Source organism: Rhinopithecus bieti, unplaced genomic scaffold (assembly GCF_001698545.2).
Source record: "Rhinopithecus bieti isolate Rb0 unplaced genomic scaffold, ASM169854v2 scaffold_34310, whole genome shotgun sequence".
Lineage (NCBI taxonomy): Eukaryota > Metazoa > Chordata > Mammalia > Primates > Cercopithecidae > Rhinopithecus > Rhinopithecus bieti.
In genome coordinates, this window is record NW_016814622.1 from 1343525 (window position 1) to 1363645 (window position 20121).

At 52.3% G+C, this 20121-nt stretch overlaps 2 protein-coding genes and 1 pseudogene across 8 annotated transcripts in view; 2 read left to right on the forward strand and 1 right to left on the reverse strand.

Moving 5' to 3' along the window:
- Positions 1 to 2033, forward strand: part of MARK3 (microtubule affinity regulating kinase 3) — a 124606-nt gene extending 122573 nt beyond the window's left edge. For 4 of the 7 annotated variants that reach the window (XR_001881393.1, XM_017851525.1, XM_017851524.1 and 1 more), the window contains one exon: positions 1087 to 2029. Coding sequence is in view for 5 of the 7 variants with exons in the window: in XM_017851525.1 (XP_017707014.1) it covers positions 1087 to 1432 (346 nt within the window). In the remaining 2 variants the exon portion in view is untranslated. Of the gene's footprint in view, positions 1 to 1086 lie in introns of all 7 variants that reach the window. The other 3 variants (XM_017851522.1, XM_017851523.1, XR_001881394.1) reach the window with 2 other exon arrangements.
- Positions 2034 to 6002: 3969 nt separating this feature from the next.
- LOC108514956 (uncharacterized) lies at positions 6003 to 12059 on the forward strand (annotated as a pseudogene).
- A 6594-nt stretch (positions 12060 to 18653) lies between these two features.
- On the reverse strand, positions 18654 to 20115 carry CKB (creatine kinase B). Its single transcript, XM_017851501.1, has 3 exons — positions 19456 to 20115; positions 19113 to 19302; positions 18654 to 19031 (listed from the first exon to the last, which is right to left on the reverse strand). The coding sequence occupies exons 1-3, from the start codon at positions 19513 to 19515 to the stop codon at positions 18853 to 18855; spliced, it is 429 nt and encodes a 142-aa protein (XP_017706990.1). The 5' UTR covers positions 19516 to 20115; the 3' UTR covers positions 18654 to 18852.
- Between the last annotated feature and the right edge of the window lie 6 nt (positions 20116 to 20121).

Consider the following 20121-nt stretch of genomic DNA (forward strand, 5'->3'; position numbering starts at 1 on the left):
CATTTAGTATGTAATGTGGCATTTTATACATAGGAAGCTTCTCATCAGTATTGGTGGATGTGAACCAAATTGAACACTAGCAGGTTGGTGATACGGAGAGCTATGTGCATATGTAAAAACTGTAGCCCCTCACCTCTGATTAGTTGGCCATAGGATGGAGTATACTTGAGGTACATAGTCTGTTTTACTCCCAAGAATGCTAGTCAGTCACTGTCTTAACTGAGGCCACCAGATACACACATGAGAATGTAAATAATGGCTTGTGGCAATAATGACTAAATGCCAAAGAATGACTGGTAAACCGTGGTGTTCCCTAGAGACCCAGGCCTGGGCCCTACTCATGCTGCGTCTTGGGCATCCAGACCAAGGCTTACATTCTGAATCCACAGGGTATCCACATGGGTGGTGTCAGTCCTCCACAGACAGAGAAGTGTCCCATTGCATTTTTCCATCTGTTCCAGTAGTAAGATTGTGTCATCTCAGATTTTTGCTTTAACTGTATAACTGGACATTTAATTAACAAACCAGAGAAGAGGAAAGACAATGAGGTGGGTAGAGCATCATGTTCAGCCTCAGGGCCATTCACAGAGAAAGCGATTTTAGACTGCGGGTGTTGAGTCTCCAGTTACCCTGAGTGCCAGTTACAGTGATTCACATCTGAAAGAACTGTCGCAGGAGAGGGATAGCCCAGGGTGGATGGGTGAGGTGGGCAGGAACTGGCTGCCAACTCCCTCCCTGAGCTGGGCCTGCAGAGCCCTGAGTGGAGGAGTGGGGCACGCTGTCCCCTTTGCCTGATTTCCAAGGATTCTGTTTAACCAATTACTTTCTTCATTTTAGTAAGCACAGGTGGCTGGTGAAGATTTTACACCCAGGTAGATCTTTTTGTGTGTGACTTAATGACTTTTAGAGGGTGGGGGAAGAAAATAGACGAAAATAGACTTAGTTACAAATGTGAGTCTGTGCAGGAAAATGTGGAGGTCAGTCGTTAGTTGTGTTGTATCGAAGATGTGAATGAGGAACTAGCTGAAGTGTAAGAGGTTGATTTTCCTGTACGATTAAAAATAAACCTGCCTCTGTGCATTTCAGTCGCAATGTATCTGCTGAGCAAAAGGATGAAAACAAGGAAGCAAAGCCTCGATCCCTACGCTTCACCTGGAGCATGAAAACCACTAGTTCAATGGATCCCGGGGACATGATGCGGGAAATCCGCAAAGTGTTGGATGCCAATAACTGCGACTATGAGCAGAGGGAGCGCTTCTTGCTCTTCTGTGTCCACGGTGATGGGCACGCAGAGAACCTCGTGCAGTGGGAAATGGAAGTATGCAAGCTGCCAAGACTGTCTCTGAATGGGGTCCGGTTTAAGCGGATATCGGGGACATCCATAGCCTTCAAAAATATTGCTTCCAAAATTGCCAATGAGCTAAAGCTGTAACCCAGTAATTATGATGTAAATTAAGTAGCAATTAAAGTGTTTTCCTGAACACTGATGGAAATGTATAGAATAATATTTAGGCAATAACGTCTGCATCTTCTAAATCATGATATTAAAGTCTGAGGACGAGAGCACGCCTGGGAGCGAAAGCTGGCCTTTTTTCTACGAATGCACTACATTAAAGATGTGCAACCTGTGCGCCCCCTGCCCTACTTCCATTGCCCTGAGAGTCAGCGTGTGGCCCCATCTCCATGTGCCTCCCGCCTGGGTGGGTGTGAGAGTGGACAGTATGTGTGTGAAGTGGTGTGTATGGAAGCATCTCCCTGCACCGCAGCCAGTCATTACTGGTGCCTCTGCGGGAGATCATGTGGTGCTAAAACATTACACTTGCCAGGGAGGAGAATACTGAGTTACTGCCAAGAATTAACCGTAAGACTAGTTCATAGTTAATACAGGTTTACAGTTCATGCCTGTGGTTTTGTGTTTGTTGTTTTGTGTTTTTTTAGTGCAAAAGGTTTAAATTTATAGTTGTGAACATTGCTTGTGTGTGTTTTTCTAAGTAGATTCACAAGATAATTAAAATTCACTTTTCTCAGTAAAATCTTGCATTGTCTCCTAATACTGTATTTAACACACCCTCAAGTTGAGCAAAAGGAATGTGTATGAAGGCTTGGGGTCACATGGACCTTAGCAGGGACCCCAGTGTTTGTGATTACCAGCATATTTTTTCTCCCAAGGCAATAAAGGGAGAAGACGGCCCTCATGGTGACCCAAGAAGGAAGGGAATCCAGAGCAGCTGCAGCTTAACCCTGGGAGTTGTTGCTCAGCCCTATGGAGAAACACCAGGTCTTGACGGTTCTGGGTTGGTTCTCTGTGAAGTATGTAAATTTCCTTTTGCCTTTCTTGTGATTCACTACATGAATCAGACCTGCAGCTTTTGTCCAACACCTACGTGGTTGTGTAGGGGTAATGAGCTCATCACTCATTGTGTTGCTTTATTCTCACTGGGAAGTTGTCACACAGACTGGTGTGCTATTTTGGGTTCTGGGTTTGTTGCTGGTCAGAGTATGAAAGTCTGGAGGCCGGGCACCGTGGCTTACAGCTGTGAGCCCAGCACTTTGGGAGGCTGAGGCCAGAGGATCATTGAGTCCAGTAGTTCAGGACCAGCTTGGGCAACATGGCAAGACCCCATGTCTTCAAAAAATGAAAACATTGGCTGGGCGCAGTGGCTCACGTCTGTAATCCCAGCACTTTGGGAGGCTGAGACAGGCAGATCACAAGGGCAGGAGATCGAGACCATCCTGGCTAACATGGTGAAGCCCCGTCTCTACTAAAAATGCAAAAAATTAGCCGGGTGTGGTGGTGGGTGCCTGTAGTCCCAGCTCCTCAGGAGGCTGAGGCAGGAAAATGGCGTGAACTCGGGAGGCAGAGCTTGCAGTGAGCCGAGATGGCGCCACCGCACTCCAGCCTGGGCAACAGGGCGAGACGCTGTCTCAAAATAATAATAATATAAATAAATAAATACATCAGCCAAGCGTGGTGGCGCACCTGTGGTCCCAGCTTTTCAAGATGCTGAGGTGGGAGGCTTGAACCCAGGAGGTTGAAGCTGCAGTGAACTGTGATTGTGCATAGCACTCCAGCCTGGGCAACAGAATGCGACCCTGTCTCAAAAAAAAAGAAAAAGGAAAGAGAGTCTGGACAGTCAAGCAATCAGAAATATTGTTGTCTATCTCTAGAGTGGGCAAGGCACTATTCTGATTGTTTGAGATCCTCAGTGAGCAAAACAGACCCCTCTCTCCTTGAGCCTGACTTTCTAGGCAGTGGATAAACAAGTAAATTACCTAGCATGGAGCACAGCAGCACGTGCGAGAAAGCACAGAGCAGGCACGGGGTTCATCAGCACTCAGAGTGGGAATAGTTCTGCTTGGGCAGAGGCCTGGGTGGGCGCGTTCCCACAGATTTCTGGGGAAGAGCACTGCTCGGGCCTGAGGCCTGAGTGCACGGCATTCCTGGAGCAGAGTGTGGAGATGCTTCTCCTACATGGGAGCAGCTGAGGGGATGACAAGAGCCTTGTGGCCTTGGGCTTTCAGAGGATCACCCCGGCAGCTATGCTGGAACTCACTGAAATGGGACAACGAGAAGCTGGGAAAGTCGCCTGGAGGCTCTCAGCAGCAATACAGGCAAGAGGTAGTGTAGCCTTGGGTGAGGATGGGCCTTGGCGCAGGTGGTGGTTGGGTTTTGGATATGTTTTGAAATAAGAGGCTATTGCATTTGCCCTGGAGTTGGATATGGGGTGAGTAGAGCCAAGGACAGCTTCATGATTTTTGATCTGAGCAGCAGAAAGGCCAGGATTGCTGTTAGTTGAGATGCGGAATGTGGCTGGAGAGATGTTGGGGGACAGGAGGGGAAGAAGATGAGGAGAGCAAGCTGGGATGTGTTGAGTTTGAAGTCCCTTTCAACACTGAGTGGTGACGTCTAGTGGGCAGTTGGAGAGGGGCTGGGAGACAGAGGAGAAGCCGGGACTGAGTCCGGGACACAGCGTGAGGAGAGGGCCGGGGGAGAAGAGGTGAAGCTGGTAAGGCAGCAGCAAGGAGGGAGGGCCCTCCAGGTGTCAGAGGCAGGTGGACATCATGACCTAAGGCTCACCTTGTGGGAACTTTCCAACTTGACTTTTAGCAAGTAAGTCCCCTTCCCTCTCTCTGTCCAGTGCCTTTCAGAGTGGCGTCCTCTAGCAGAGCTCATTGTGCCCAGTCACAGACAGTGAGGACTTCCCCAGCCTTTTCTGCCTGGTGCAAGCTGGTTTTTATATCCCATTAAAGCATCACAAAGCCAACCCGGACAAGAGAATTGGGATGTCTCTCTGCACACATGAGCCTCTTTAAGGAGATCTCCACACAGACTTCTCTCCCCCTTAGCTGTCACTGTCTGTCGCTGTCTCTTCTGAGCAGTAAACCAAGGAGAAGATGTTCTGCTGTAAATTACTTCCTCCTCTGGGTAGATGCTTCTGAGCTGTTCTATGAAGTTCATGACTATGAAACTGGCTTCCTACCCCAAGGCCGGGCGTGGTGGCTCACGCCTGTAATCCCAGCACTTTGGGAGGCCGAGGCAGGTGGATCACCTGAGGTCAGGAGTTTGAGACCAGCCTGGCCAACATGGTGAAACCCCGTCTCTACAAAAATATTTTTAAAAATTAGCCAGGCATGGGCCGGGCCGCGTGGCTCAAGCCTGAATCCAGCACTTTGGGAGGCCGAGACGGGCGGATCACGAGGTCAGAAGATCGAGACCATCCTGCGGCTAATACGGTGAAACCCCGTCTTACTAAAAAATACAAAAAAAAACAGCGGGCGACGAGGCGGGCGCCTGTATCCCAGCTACTCGGGAGGCTGAGACAGGAGAATGGCGTGAACCCGGGAGGCGGGCTTGCAGTTGAGCTGAGAGCCCGGCCACTGCACTCCAGCCTGGACGGCAGGGGGCAAGACTCGTCTCTCAAAAAAAAAAAAAAAAAAATTAGCCAGGCCTGTGGCGCACGCCTGCGTAATCCCAGCTACTCAGGAGGCAGGGACAGGGGAGAAATCGCTGAACCCAGAGGCGAAGGTGCAGTAAGCCGACGATCGTGCCATTACACTCAACCTTAGGCGACAGGAGCAAACACTTCATCTCAAAAAACAACAAACAAAATTCCATACCCCAGAAAACACTCATCACAGCAGGTTCCTGTGGCATCATTTCTGCAGAGGTAGAGCAGAGAAGAGCCCTGCCAAGCAGAGGCTGGGCCACCGTGGATCCTTCCTCTTCCTTGTCTTTGTGGCCTGGACTGATTTTGGAATTGTTTCCCATTTTTTTTTGCATTCTCAAAGGACAAACTGAGTACTAGAGTTAATATTCCTGCCGGCGCGGTGGTCACGCCTGTAATCCCAGCACTTTGGGAGGCGAGGCGGGCGGTATCACAAGGTCAGGAGATCGAGACCACAGTGAAACCCTGTCTCTACTAAAAATACAAAAAAATTAGGCCGGGCAGTGGTGGTGGGGGCGCCTGTAGTCCAGCTACTCAGGAGGCTGAGGCCAGGAGAATGGGCGTGAACCAGGAGCAGAGTTGCAGTGAGCTGAGATCCGGGCCACTTGCCCACTCCAGCCTGGGCGACAGAGGCGGAGACTCTGTCTCAAAAAAAAAAAAAAAAAAAAAAAAAAAAAAAAAAAAAAAAAAAAAAAAAAAAAGAAGTTAAATTCCTGTAAGAGAAATGAGTTTCCTGAATGCCTTGATGCAGTGACCACTCTATGCTCATATTTTCTTGAGGGGCTCACTTGTTATAAGCTGTGGCTGCATTTCAATGCGTTACTTGGTCAAATAAGGAATGTGTGTCTGAGACTAATATTCATCCACAGAAAGTTATCCAAGTGGGTTATATTTATAAGGCTATGTTACTATTTGATCTTGGCTTGATTTTAATGGCAACATAGGTAGTATTCCATTTACCAAGGTTAAAATGTGAAAACTCATTCATCACTAAGGTTCCAGGTCCTTTCTGTAGATTCTCCATTCTCAGAATGTGACATTTTTATTATGCATACGATGAATTTTGAAAAGGAAATTTCTGTGACCATTGAACATCATGAGAGACTGCATTTTTTCCTCATCGACTACCCAGAAATCTCTCAGAAGTGAGGTGAGGCACATTGTGGGGCTGTGCTACTGGTTTTATTTACCTGCCAAGCAGAGCATTGTCCTAATCCTGACAGTGGGGTTCCTCTTCGGTGAGTGCCGACTTCCCTCTCTTCTAGATCAATCTCATTAGAGGAACCAAAACCATATTCCTACAAGTAAGTGAGGTGCCTGGCTCTCAGGCCACCTTTGCATTTCTGAAAGTGAAGGCCCATGCAGAAAACTGTTGGAAACATGACTGGCTTTTAGGAGGCCGACTGTGATCATTTTCACAGCATATGCTTCTCCAAAAGCGTAGACAAAAATGATTTTTTTTTTGAGATGGAGTTTCGCTCTTGTTGCCCAGGCTGGAGTGCAGTGGCGCAGTCTCGGCTCACCGCAACCTCCGCCTTCCGGGTTCAGGCGATTCTCCTGCCTCAGCCTCCCAAATAGCTGGGAGTACAGGCATGCGCCACCACGCCCGGCTAATTTTGTATTTTTAGTAGAGACGGGGTTTCTTCATTGTGGTCAGGCTGGTCTCGAACTCCCGACCTCAGGTGGTCCGCCCACCTCAGCCTCCCAAAGTGCTGGGATTACAGGCATGAGCCACCGCACCCATAATGATACTTAGAATAATGATATTTAGGAGAAAAACCTCCATACATGTGCCTGTGAATAAATTACAGTTACTGTGGAAGCCATGCCAGGCAGCCCTACCCAGTAAGCAACCTTTGTGCTGACCTTCAGGTCTGCAGAGCAGTTGCCCCTTCCATGGGTGTGGCAACCAAGCAGAGCAGGAGCAGAAGAGGGGTGTTTCCCATGCACTGTCCCTTCCAGTCTGTCTCAGAGGGGCATCAAAATGAGAAAGAGCTTGTGGAGTTCAAACCTTACATTTCTGTTGTGGGTTTTTTGTTTCTTTCATTGCTGATTTGCCACGCAGCTCAGGGGCCCTTTAGATGGGAGAAATTGTTGCTCTTCAAGGGAGTGAAGTGAAGATGGTGCCTTAGAGGTGTTCTAACAGTGCACAGGGAGTCCTGGGGTGACGCCCCCATGACGAGTGGAAGGAACTCAGTGTCCTTGTCAGTCGAGGAGAAAGAAAACAGTACAACAGCTATTTTTGTTTGTTTTGTTTGTCTTGGGTTTGTTTTGTTTCGTTTTGTTTTTGAGACAGCGTTTCGTTTTGTCACCTAGACTGAAGTACAGTGGCGCAGTCCCAGCTTAGTGCAGCCTCGACCTTCTGGGCTCAAGTGATCCTCCCACCTCAGTCTTCTGAGTAGCTGGGACCACAGGTTTGTGCCACTATGCCTAGCTGATTTTATTTTTCGTACAGATAGGGTCTTGTTTGTCTTGGGTTTGTTTTGTTTTTGTTTTTGAGACAGGGTTTCACTCCATCACCCAGACTGAAGTACAGTGACGCAGTCACAGCCCAGTGCAGCCTCAGCCTCGTGGGCTCAAGTGATTCTCCTGCCGCAACCTCCTGAGTAGCTGGGACCACAGGCTTGTGCCCAGCTAATTTTATTTTTCATACAGACAGCTACGCCCAGCTAATTTTATTTTTTGTACAGACAGGGTCTTGCTCTGTTGCCTAGGATGGTTTGAATTCCTGGGATCAAGCAATCCTCCTACCTCAGCCTCCCAAAGTACTGGGATTACAGGTGTGAGCCACCACACCCAGCCCCAGTAACTGTTTTAGAATGGTTCCTTGGAAAGTTCCATTAAAGCCTGGGCACAGTGGCTCACGCCTGTAATCCCAGCATTTTGGGAGGCTGAGGTGGGTGGATCACTTGAGGTCAGTAGTTTAAGACCAGCCTGGCCAACATGGCAAAACCCCATCTCTACTAAAAATACAAAAATCAGCTGGGCGTGGTGGCATGCACCTGGAGTCCCAGATACTCGGGAGGCTAAGGCAGGAGAAGAGCTTGAACCCAGGAGGCGGAGGTTGCAGTGAGCCAAGATGGCACCACTGCACTCAAGCCTAGGTGGCAGAGCCAGACCCTGTCTCAAAAAAAAAAAAAATCGAACACACTAACCCTCTTATCTTCCTCCCTCTCCTGGCTTCGCCAGTGCAGTAAAGTCCTTGAACGGCGTTCTCCCTGGCCCTCAGGAGAGAACACTGCTGGTCGAGTAGAGACTTGGTAAGGAAATTTTTCCCATTTCTAAGATGGAGAGTTCTGGACTCTGGTCTTTCTCCTTTCACCATCTTCCCGTCACACCAGCATCAGCATCGGTTACACAGTTATGTTGCCCTTTGTGTCTACTCTCCCCACACTTACTAGAATGTGAGCCCCATGGGGCAGCGATCTTCGTCCTTTTCCTTTTTCTATTCCAAGTACCTAGAATAGTGCTTGGCGAAGGCACTGTGAGTTCAAAATTAGTGTTAAAAAAAAAATGGCCAGGCGCGGTGGCTCAAGCCTGTAATCCCAGCAGTTTGGGAGGCCGAGACGGGCGGATCACAAGGTCAGGAGATCTAGACCATCCTGGCTAACACGCTGAAACCCCGTCTCTACTAAAAATGCAAAAAAATTAGCCGGGTGTGGCGGCGAGCGCTTATAGTCCCAGCTGCTTGGGAGGCTGAGGCAGGAGAATGGCGTGAACCCGGGAGGCGGAGCTTGCAGTGAGCCGGGATCGCGCCACTGCACTCCAGCCTGGGCGACTGAGCGAGACTCCGTCTCAAAAAAAAAAAAAAATGATAGGAAGCAGGAGACACATAGCCAAGTGCAAGACATTTTCAGTAGCTTGTAGTCAAAAGTGTCACTTAGGTCCCCCCAGCTGCCCCTGCCCCGGATGGCCCAAGGATGAGATAGGTGTCTGCTCTGGGGTCATGTTTTGGTTTATAGCCTGGCCTGTTTGGTCTCCAGGAGCCCTTTGAGTCTTGCCGGTTTGACAGAGAAGACTGAGGCCCAGAGGATGGAAGGAATGGGACTGGCACCCAGTGAGCTTTTCCCTTCACCAAAATGCTTACACAGGTGATGTCCATCATTCAGCTTGGGTCAGGGACAGACCATGCACATTGTGGTGGTGGGTGCTATGGACATGAAGTAGATGACCCTGCGTGGAGATGACATTTACCATCGGCTGTGGAACTGGAAGTTAAACCCTTTGGCTTACCACCCTAATCTGCATCTGCACTAGAGAGTCACACAGCCCAGGCAGTGTTTGGATTTCAGCCCTAGGAAAGAATAGCAGCCTGCCGCTTGGTGGCAGCATGTGAGCTGGGGTTTAGTGGGGAGGGGGGCAGTCGTGTAGGCATCAGCAGTCCTAGCACCAGGCCGAGGCGAGACCCTCTGAGTGGAGTCCAGGTCATTACAGGGCCTGAATGGGTCTCTCGCAGAAGAAGGAAAGCTGGTCCTGAGGTTGGAGCCAGGGGAAACTGGGGGCCACTGCAGGCGTTCTTTGTTGCCATCGGCTTTGGTTCAGTAAGCTTTGTTGATTTATTTTGGTTTTTTGTAGTTGTTAGAGTGATGGGGCTGATTGCCTATAAGTTCTGAGGTTCTTATTTGCGTTTCCGGCTCCCTGGGTATTCATTCATACCTGGTTTCTGGCTGTGGTGAAATGTCTTCTGACCAAGTGGGTTGACAAACCGAGGGCTTCACTGGAGCAGTGGCAGGGGGCGCGGTCACTGAACAGAGAAAAAACTCAACTCATCTTCATCTCTGAGGGGGCTCTTTCCCCCAGCCAGTACCTTCTGCAATTTCCTGATCTGTCTACATTCCACCCACTTAACCCACCTCTAAGTTATTTTAAAGCAGCATTCTAGAACCCATCTCTCAAGCAGGAGTGAAGGCTCCAGTGGCTCATCCTGTGCCTCTCCTGCGTCTGCAAGCACCTGCAGTGCCGGGACGCTCACAGTCCGCCCCCAGGACCTGTGGGGAGAGTTCGGCTGCTTCTGCTGCTCCACATGCACATGGGCCTCCTCACCAACCACCCTGGCAGTCGCCTGCTCTTGGGAGCTTTAACTATTCAAGACTCAGTGGCCAGGCACGGCAGCTCATACCTGTAATCCCAGCACTTTGGGAGGCTGAGGCAGGAGGATCACTTGAGGTCAGGAATTCGAGACCAGCCTAGCCAACCTGGTGAAACCCTGTCTCTGCTAAAAATACAAAAAATAATAATAATTAGCCAGACATAGTGGCAGTGCCTGTAATTCCAGCTACTTGAGAGGCTGAGGCAGGAGAATCACTTGAACCTGGGAGGTAGAGGTTGGAGTGAGCTGAGACCTCGCCACTGGACTCTAGCCTGGACGACAGAGCAAGACTCCGTCTCAAAAACAAAAACAAGGCCAGGCACAGTGGCTCACGCCTGTAATCCCAGCACTTTGGGAGGCCGAGGTGGGCAGATCACGAGGTCAGGAGTTCAAGACCAGCTTGGCCAACATAGTGAAACCCCGTCTCTACTAAAAATACAAAAATTAGCCGGGTGTGGTGGCACATGCTGAGACCACGTCACTGCACTCTAGCCTGGGCAACAGAGTGAGACTCTGTCTCAGAAAAAAAAAAAAAGACTCAAGTATTTGAAGATTAAAAGTGTGTTTCCTCCCTGAATTCTTCTTTTTTTTTTTTTAAGAGTCTCACTCTGTTGCCCAGGCTGGAGTGCTGTTGCGCGATCTTGGCTCACTGCAACCTCTGCCTCCCAGGTTCAAGCGATTCTTCTGCAATCTTGGCTCACTGCAAGCTCCGCCTCCAGGGCTCAAGCGATTCTCCTGCCTCAGCCTCCCAAGTATCTGGGATTACAGGCGCCCACCACCACACCCTGCCTCCTCCCTAAATTCTTGCTTCTCCAGGTTAAGCTGCCCCAGTTATTTTCAGGTGTTCTAGAACAAAACAGGAAGACTTCTCATCAGTCATTGGTTCATGTGTTCATTCATTGCAGCCATATTTTGAGGGTTAAGGTAGGAGAAGCTCCTCTGTGCTGACCCTTGGAGATACAAAAATAAGCAAGGTAAGACCTACTGGCCTCGACCAGCTCATCGCACAGGGAGGCAAGGGGCACTGGTGTGATACTAGGACAGGCTGATGCTGCATTCAGGAAGACCAGGGCCCTGGCCCAAGGGAGCCGGGCCTGGGTGCAGGGGAGGCGAGTAGAGGAGGCAGCGCACCGAGTCTGCTCAGTGGGAGAGAGGAGTGGCACGTGCAGAGGCAGGCGCCAGGGGCCTGGCTCATCTCCGACTCAGGCGCGGGGGCAGCGGCTGGGCCGCCAACTCCTGGGCAGGCTCACTCTTGTCACCAGCCCAACATGTTATGTCTCAGACACTGAGACACTGCACTTCTGTGAAGGGGCGTTCATTCCTCAGTACTTCATTAGGGAGTGACCTAGCAAGCTCTGGGCAGGGTTGTGCTGCTGCCAGACCAAAGCAGACTAATACTGCACCAGACAGCCAGAGCCTAGCGACGCCAGAGAGCCTGGCATGAGACTGCCTGTGCTGGCTCCTTCCAGAGCAAGGCCTGCTCTGACTCGCCTCACCCTCCTCTCAGGAGGGAGCTGCCAGCAGGCGTGGGTAGGCGTGAGCACATTCTCAAAGCAGTTATGTTTTGCATGGAAGTCAGCTGGGAAGTAGGAGCATATGTAGTCATGTTCATTAATGTGGCACCAGAAGTCCCTGGGTAGATGGTGCCTCAGAGACCATTTCCAACCTGCGACCACCCTCCACTCCACCCCTTCCCAAATGCACCTGTGCACTTGCAAGCTCTGCCCTGCCAGTCACTCCCCGGCTATAGGCTGTCTGCTGCTCGTTAGCACACAGCTTGGCTGTTTCTGGGCCATGTGGTTCTCGTGCTCTCCACCCTAATCCATTGCCCACTCCTCTGCTACCTCCATTCTTTGGACTCTAGAGGGCTCCAGCAAGCTTGTCCCATGCTGCTCGGACATGTCCTCAGCCTGTCGCCTTGGGTGGGTGTTGCTGCTCCCCAGAATGGCGATGCTATGTGTCCTTTTGTACTGACACCACTAAGTACATAGGGTACATTCTGCTGGCTTGCATTTCCTGGTTCAGGAATGCCTTATCTGAAATGCTTGGGACCACCCGCATGTGTTTTGGGTTTAGGGTTTTTTCAGATTTTGGAATATTTATATTATACCTACTGGTTAAGCATCCCAAAGTTGAAAATCTGAACTCCGAAGTGCACGTGCGAGCATTCCCTTTTAGCATTACATCAGCACTCGGGTTCGGATTGTGGAGTAGTTTAGATTTCAGATGTTTGAATTTGTGATACTCCACCTGTATATTTCATTAATTTCACCAAAACACTGGAACTTTGCTGACAAAGTAGTCATGTTATCCTGTGTCAAGGCCAGGAGAACAGAGGAAAACAAGCACCATGCTCCTTTCTGACCTCAAGCAAGAGTGAGGCCAGACTTCTGGCCCCTCTGCCACAGCGCTTTGTCCCCCAGGTAGGCGCTGCTGCTGTGACTTGGATGGGGGCTGCAGCACGGGGGTCCCTCAGAAGCACAGCAGTTTTGGGGCCAGACATAGTGGTTCACACCTGTAATACCAGCACTTTGGGAGGCCAAGGCAAGAGGATCGCTTAGTCCAGGAGTTCAAGACCAGCCTGGGCGAGTAACATGGTGAGACCGCCGTCTCTACAAAAAAATTGTTTTAATTAGCCAGACGTGGAGATAGGCTCTTGTGGTCCCAGCTACTGGGGAGGCTGAGGAGGGAGGATCACTTGAGCCCAGGAGATTGAGGCTACAGTGACCTGTGATCCTGCCACTGCATTCCAGCCTGGATGACTTCAAGACCCTATCTCAAAAAAAAAATAAAAAGTAATAAATTTTAAAGGAACAATTTTGGGTACAGATGAATAGCACTGCCTTTATTGTTTCTCTTTTCTTCTTCCTTTTTTTTTTTGTTTTGGTTGAGTTGATTGCCATATTTATTTTCCTTTTGAGAGTGTAACACATTTGAAGTGCCTTTTAATATGTTGGATAGTTGATGGGTCAAAGGTATTGACAGAACTAGACTTTTCATTTTAATTTTAATTTTAATGGAAGTTCTGTCTTTTTGCTGTAAGTTGTATATTTCTGAAATAGCTTTGATGTGTGTTAACACAGACCACATACACCAGTAATGGATGCAGCTGAGTATAGGTGGAATGAGAGCAATGAAGGAAGACCTAAGCCCTGCCCTGGAGGCAGGCTGCATTCTCAAGAGAGAATGCTCACCAACTGAGCAGTCCTCTAATGGGGAAGAGATGAGGACAGAGCCCAAGGGAAACGGGGATGCAGAAGGAGGCCCTCTGGAAAGGAGGCCTGGGGCGGGCAGGGCAGTCCTCCCAGAGGGCATTCCAGTGATTGTGGGAAGCAGAGAGCAGACGTGCAGGAGGGAGCCCTGCCCCAGGTTAGGCAAACAGGCAACAAGCGCATCTGGAGGAGTTGGTGCAGTCCTGAGTGCAAGTGGGTATGGAGTAACTGGAACCACTGGGCCAATTCCTCTGCAAGCCCAGCAGGATTCCAAGCCAAGCCCCACACTGCATGAGGTTCATGAATGGGGTAGAACAGGGTCGCAGCCCCATCACCACAGCAGGAATGGTGCCAGCACCTCAGGAGTTGGTGCCAGGCTGCACACACGCAGGCGTTTCACCCCACAGTGCCAAGGACGGCCTTGTCCTCACAACCTGGGTGGCTGCTGGAGCACCTTGACACCTGGCCACCCCTGGCTGCATGGGAGTCTTGGAAATGGGCTCCCACAGCCAGGCCAGCCGCGTGCAGGCTGGAAACCAGGGTGTTGTCACTCAAGCAGAGGAGAAAATGACTGCTAGGGGACCACCAGCATCCATGCCATGAAGGTGAATCAGAGACAGGCCCCACTGGCAGCAGCACTTTTATCTTTTGGGGGCCTTGAAGTTAATTTTGTTAAGCCTTGAATTTTGGTAAATCCCCAGCCCTGAAAAGGGTGTGAAAATCAGGACTTCTGAACCCAAGCAAAACAATACAAAGTTGGATTTGGGGAAAAAGGTGGAAAGAGTCCAACCAGTTGGGCACAGTGGCTCACACCTGTAATCCCAGCACTTTGGAAGACTGAGGTAGGTGAATGGCTTGAGCCCAGGAGTTTGAGTCCAGCCTGGGCAACATGGCAAAACTCCGACTCTACAAAGAAAAAAAAATAGAAAAAAATTAGCCAGGTGTGATGGCACGTGCCTGTAGTCACACAGCTACTTGGGAGACTGAGATGGGAGGATCACCTGAGCCCAGGGAGGTCAAGGCTTGAGTGAGCAGGGAATCGCACAACTGCACTGCAGCCTGGGTGACAGAGTGAAACCCCGCCTCAAAAAAAAAGGTCAGTGCAGAAAGCCTCTAGCCAGACTGACAAGTACGCGTGTAAAAAACCTCAGCCTGGCCGGGCGTGGTGGCTTACATCTGTAATCCCAGCACTTTGGGAGGCCGAGATGGGCGGATCACCTGAGGTCAGGAGTTTGAGACCAGCCTGACCAGCATGGAGAAACCCCATCTCTACTAAAAATACAAAATTAGCCGGGCGTGGTGGCACATGCCTGTAATCCCAGCTACTCTGGAGGCTGAGGCAGGAGAATCTCTTGAACCCAGGAGACGAAGGTTTCCGTGAGCCAAGATCGTGCCATTGCACTCCAGCCTGGGCAATGAGACCAAAACTCCATCTCAAAAAATAAAAATAAAAAGCCTCAGCCTTCTCAGCAGTGCCAAAAAAGCCTCACTTTTCTAAGCTGAAATGCTGTCATCTGCTCAGTGGAAACCTCACAGCCAGAAGACTTCTTGCCAATCAAATTACTGTTTTCTTTTTACCTGTGGGAAAGGAGATTAACTTCACATCCACGTGGGTCCAATGTGCAGCCCCCTAAGGGTGCTCTGGGAGGCTTTAGGAAGTGCCTGCTGGCTCGAAATAGAAATGCAGAAGCAGCAGCCTGTCGGGCAAGTGCAGCCTTTTAAGCCACTGCTAAGACAAGCAGGTCCCAACTGTGGGAGGCTAGAATGTTCTTTAAAGAGCAGTGAGCCAGGCGTGGTGGTTCACGCCTGTAATTCCAGCACTTTGGGAGGCCAAGGCGAGCAGATCACTTGAGGTCGGGAGTTCGAGACCAGCCTGACCAACATGGAGAAACCCCCGTCTCTACTAAAAATACAAAAAAATTAGCCGGGCGTGGTGGTGCATGCCTGTAATCTCAGCTACTCAGGAGGCTGAGGTAGGAGAATCACTTGAATCTGGTAAGCGGAGGTTGCAGTGAGCCAAGATCGCGCCATTGCACTCCAGCCTGGGCAACAAGAGCGAAACTCGGTCTCAAAAAAAAAGCAGTGAAAAGAGCCCAGGGTTGGAGCTGGGCGACACTGGGCCGGTTCTTTCTTCCTCTCTGAGCCTGAGTTTCCCTGTCTGTGAGAGGCCTCAGGCTGTGGTAGTGGTAGAATCCTGCTGCTTCGGTGGGCTTCTACAGACTGGAACACATGACAGCATTTTTTACAAAACACCATTTAAAAAATTATTTTGGCTTATATAAGTGATACATGTGCCCTGTAGAAAATTTGGAAAATAAAGTATAAAGAAGGAAATCACCTGTTACCCCACCACCCACAGTGACTACTGTTCTTTGGGCTTTTTCCATACATACTCTGTGTGGGTTCTCAGAGCACAAGCTGTTTTATAACCTGCTTCTGCGCCTGAGCTTTCCTCAGCATGTCACCACCTCACTAGATTCCTCAACAGTGTCGTCCCTGTCTGCACAGGACCCCAGAGGAGGGGTGGGGCTGCAGCCAACTCTTCAGTGTCAGCAAGCCCTTCAGTTTCCCTGTTCTCAGTGATTGTATCACTTCTATTTCTGTAGGGCAACGGGACTTGAAGAAGGGGGGCTGTTTTGCCCCCCAAGGGGCATTTGTCAATGTCTAGACTTTTGATTGTCATAAGTTGGGGAAGCGAGGACTACTGGCATGCAGCGGTTGGAGGCCAGGGCTGCTGCTGGACGTCCTGCAGTGCACAGGACGGCCCCCACCAGAGTCATCCGGCCCCAGTGTCTGGAGTGCCACTGTGGAAACCCCGCTGTGGACTCATTCCCTAGCTGGGAAGTCCCTGAGTGGACAGGAGGGATAGCTGAGGTGGGGCTTGGTGCAACCAGACTGCCCTGCAGGGAGATGTCTCCAACACCCAGGATGTCTTGCTGCATCCTTGCCACCCCTAGGTACTGTCCTTTGCTGCCCATGTTTGACAGTGCTTTCAAGGAGAATTGCCCATTAAAGTCTCCGGAGTCCGAGGAAAAGGAAGGCTGTCTAGACTGTGGTTGGAGGTTTCGTGGAACTAGTAGCACAGGCAGACAGCATTGTCGCTCCCCTACTGAGGGGAGTGTATATTAGGCCCTGCCTGGTCCCCAAAAGAGTTAATGCAGCAAGATAAAATATGTGTTGGCTGGGTGCGGTGGCACAAGCCTGGAATCCCAGCACTTTGGGAGGCTGAGGCGGGCGGATCACGAGGTCAGCAGATCGAGACCATCCTGGCTAATACGGTGAAACCCGTCTCTACTAAAAAATACAAAAAACTAACCGGGCGAGTTGGCGGGCGCCTGTAGTCCCAGCTACTTGGGAGGCTGAGGCAGGAGAATGGCGTAAACCCGGGAGGCGGAGCTTGCAGTGAGCTGAGATCCGGCCACTGCACTCCAGCCTGGGTGACAGAGCGAGACTCCGTCTCAAAAAAAAAAAGATAAAATATGTGAGGCACAGGAAGGAGAGTGGGCCCCAGAGAGTTGGAGGTCCAGGCCCTGTGGGCTCCAGAGGCCAGCCAAGGCCCCCCCAAGGCCTTCAGAGTTTTACTGCCTCAGAAGTTGTTCTGAGCCAGGCCCAGCCCTCTCGGCCTTCCCAGACAGTGCATTGAGAGGCCTGCACGGGATGATTAGGGGTTCTGCTTGTTTGTCCACTGGTGGTTCTAGGAGCGCCCCACTCTGAGAGTCCACATGGGAAAAGGGGAGCATTGAAACACAAGAAGTGACAGTCCTGCCCAGCCATGCCCTCAGCCCTGTGTTCACCGCACAGTGGGGCCCACGCCACCCCAGCGATAGTCGGGCGGGCTCTGCCCAAGCCGTGGTGAGGGGGACTGAGCCAGCTGGAGCAGCTATTGAACAGGAAGAGGGCAGCAATGACAAGGTCCCCTGGTGGTGGGGCTTTGCTGGCCAGGTCCCCACTGGGTCTGCACCGCTTCCTCACTGCCCTCGGCCTCCCCTTTCTGGAGGGTTCACTTCCTGTGCTCACATCCTAGCCCTTCTCCCGAGACTCCAGACTGTACAGCTTGGCCTGGCCTGGCCTGGGCCTTCCTGCCAAAAGGCTAAGCCAGAAACTGGCCCCTGTGCCCAGGCTGGTCAGCCAGGGAGGGACCAGTCTAGGGTCCAAAGAATGGATGCAGAAGTCCCCCCAGCCTTCTGCACCAGGGGACCTGCCCCCTATGTCTCTAGCCTACCAGGTGTTCACTTAGGGAGGTGGACACTTCAACCCTGCCCTTAGGGCCCTCCCCCCACATGCCGAGCCCAGCAGCAGATTTGGGGATGTACCCCACTGCTGCTCCTGGACCCCAGTGTCTAGGTTGACAATCCCCTTGTGTCCCAAGGAGGTGAGAGCCCAGTGATCCGCAACTCTTAGTGTCCAGGGACGCAGTGAGTGTGGAGATGCAGGATGAGGCCTGCCCCAAACCCTGATCCCCAGGGGTGGGGCGGAGGCGGCCCTGACCAGCAGGTGGCAGCACAGGCTGCGTCCTTGGAGCTTAGGAGCTGGAGGAAGGTGGGGAGCAGGATTCCTAGCACCCGGCTGCCTCACCCGTCCACCTCCACTCCCTGAGCTGGCTGAGCCCCTCAGGGTGCCCAACCATGGTAGGAGCCCTGAGCCAGAGGCTGGGCAGGGACAGCAGCAACTGGCAACTAGGGTGAGTTGCAGGGGGTTGGGGAGAGTTTGCATGGGGGACCAGGGAGACCAAGCTCTAAACAGCCCCAACCCCCCTTCTGCCTACCTTGTGGTCCCACCTTGAGGCCAAGGGGCTGGACACCCAGAGGCCCCCGAAGTGGCTGCCAGTGAAGGGGGAACCAGTGGTTCCCCAGGGCTGGTAGAGGGTCCTGAGGGCTGAGCCCGTGGGCCAGTGGGGCTGGGGGCTGTTCAGCCTGAAGGCTGAGGCTGGGAGGGAAGAGAAGATAAGAGAGTAGGTGTTGGCGGGGTAGGAAGGAGGGAGGTAGGGAGATGCCTGGATCTGATAATGTTGCAGCTTGGAAGACTGGAGAAGGAACCCAGTTGGAGGGACCAGAAAGCTCTCAAGTTTCTGAGCTCAACCCCCAACCTCCACTATCCCTACCTCCCCCACCCTGCAGGATGAGCCCGAGCAACGTGCTAGGCTCCACACCCAGGCCTGAATGCCCTCAGATGCTCAGGCCTGGAGCTCCTCCCTTGTTCTCCCCAGTGTTCCTGCCTGCACAGCCCAATAGACATGAGGAAAGGGGCCCATGGACTAGGTGGGAGAGGCAGAACAGAGTGGCCACCTGCTGGCTTCTGTCCCTTCTCATGGAAGGCAAGGCCCACGGCAGGCCCAGGACTCAGACTCCTGGGGCCTGGCTGCTGCCCTTCCCCTCCCCCCGGGAAAGGAGAGGCACCACTCAGAGGCAGGCAGGCCAAAACCCTAGTTTATTTCAGCATCAGCAGTATCTTAGCCATCAAAAAAATAAACTCTACCAAGGGTGACGGAAGTCTCTACAGCAAGGCTAAGGGCTCGCCAGGTGGCGAACATCAGGGGTGCATGGTGGGCACTGCCCAGGCAATAAGTTAGGAAGCAGCAGGGCTGGTGTCGGGTGTGGGCCGGGCTTCACTTCTGAGCAGGCATGAGGTCGTCGATGGCCTGGCCCTGCTCCAGCCGCTGCTCCATCTCGATGAGCAGCTTCACTCCGTCCACCACCATCTGCACCAGCTCCACTTCCGAGAAGCCCAGGCGGTCAGCGTTGGAGACGTCGAAGACCCCGCCCACTGCAGCCGTGTCCACACCGCCTGGGGAGACAGCAGGTCAGGGCGGAGGAAACAGGGCTGCCCAAAGGCCAACAGGAAGCCCGCAACACCTGCCCTGCTCACCTGTGCCTCGCTTCTGAAGTCGTAGCCGCTTAAGCACCTCCGAGAACTTCTCATGCTTGCCCAGGTGGGGCAGCTTGATGTGCACTCCTGCCCGCAGCCCTGTGCCCAGGTTGGATGGGCAGGTGAGGATGTAGCCCAGGTGAGGGTTCCACATGAACTCATAGTTCTTAGACTTGAAGAGAGTTTCAATCTGCAGACGAGAAAAGGGTATGAGGGAGAAGGGCTGCCTGAGACCCCCACAGGCCCTGAGACTCCCAAGTCCCAGAAATCCCCCAGGGGGACTGATGGGGCACCCACATCCCTGCTGGAGCCCTGGGGTCTGGGCCTGCCCCGTCCCTGGCACCTGGGTGAGGCCGGTGCAGAAGCGGGTGAACACCTCCTTCATGTTGCCCCCCTTCTGCATGGAGATGACCCGCAGGTGGTCCTCCTCGTTGACCCATACCAGGAAGGTCTTATTGTCATTGTGCCTGCGGGAGGGCTGGTCTCAGGGCATATCCAGAAAAAAGCCCCAGGCCGTCCCCAGACCAAAGGAACTTCCCAAGTCCCCGAGGTGCTGCTCCCAACCCTGCCCTGGAGCAGGGGCTGCTGCCAAGACTCCGCCCAACACGGGGCAGGCGGGGACCGAGATGCCTCACAGTGAGCAGGAGAACCCCAGCTGCCATCACGTGCTGTGGTCTGAGGTGAGGTAGGGTCAGGGACCGCCAGGACAGCCCCGCCCGCCCCCGACAGTGGGGGTAGGAGCCCTGCCCCCGGAGAAGCTTCTGCGTCACCAGCCCTGGTAGAATCTCAGCGACGGAGGAGTGAGAAAACAAGGAGCTCCAGCTCCCGAGGGGCGTCGGGCAGAGGCGCCAGGGAGCCCTGCCCCCACCTCACGTCTCGAGGGGGACTGAGTCCTGAGCGCCCAGGGGCCCGGGCCCAGTACCTTAACGCACCTGCTCGGCCAAGGTCACCTGCGCGGGAGGCGCGGCATGGAACCCAGACCCCTCCCTCCCTCCCTCCTCCTCCTCCT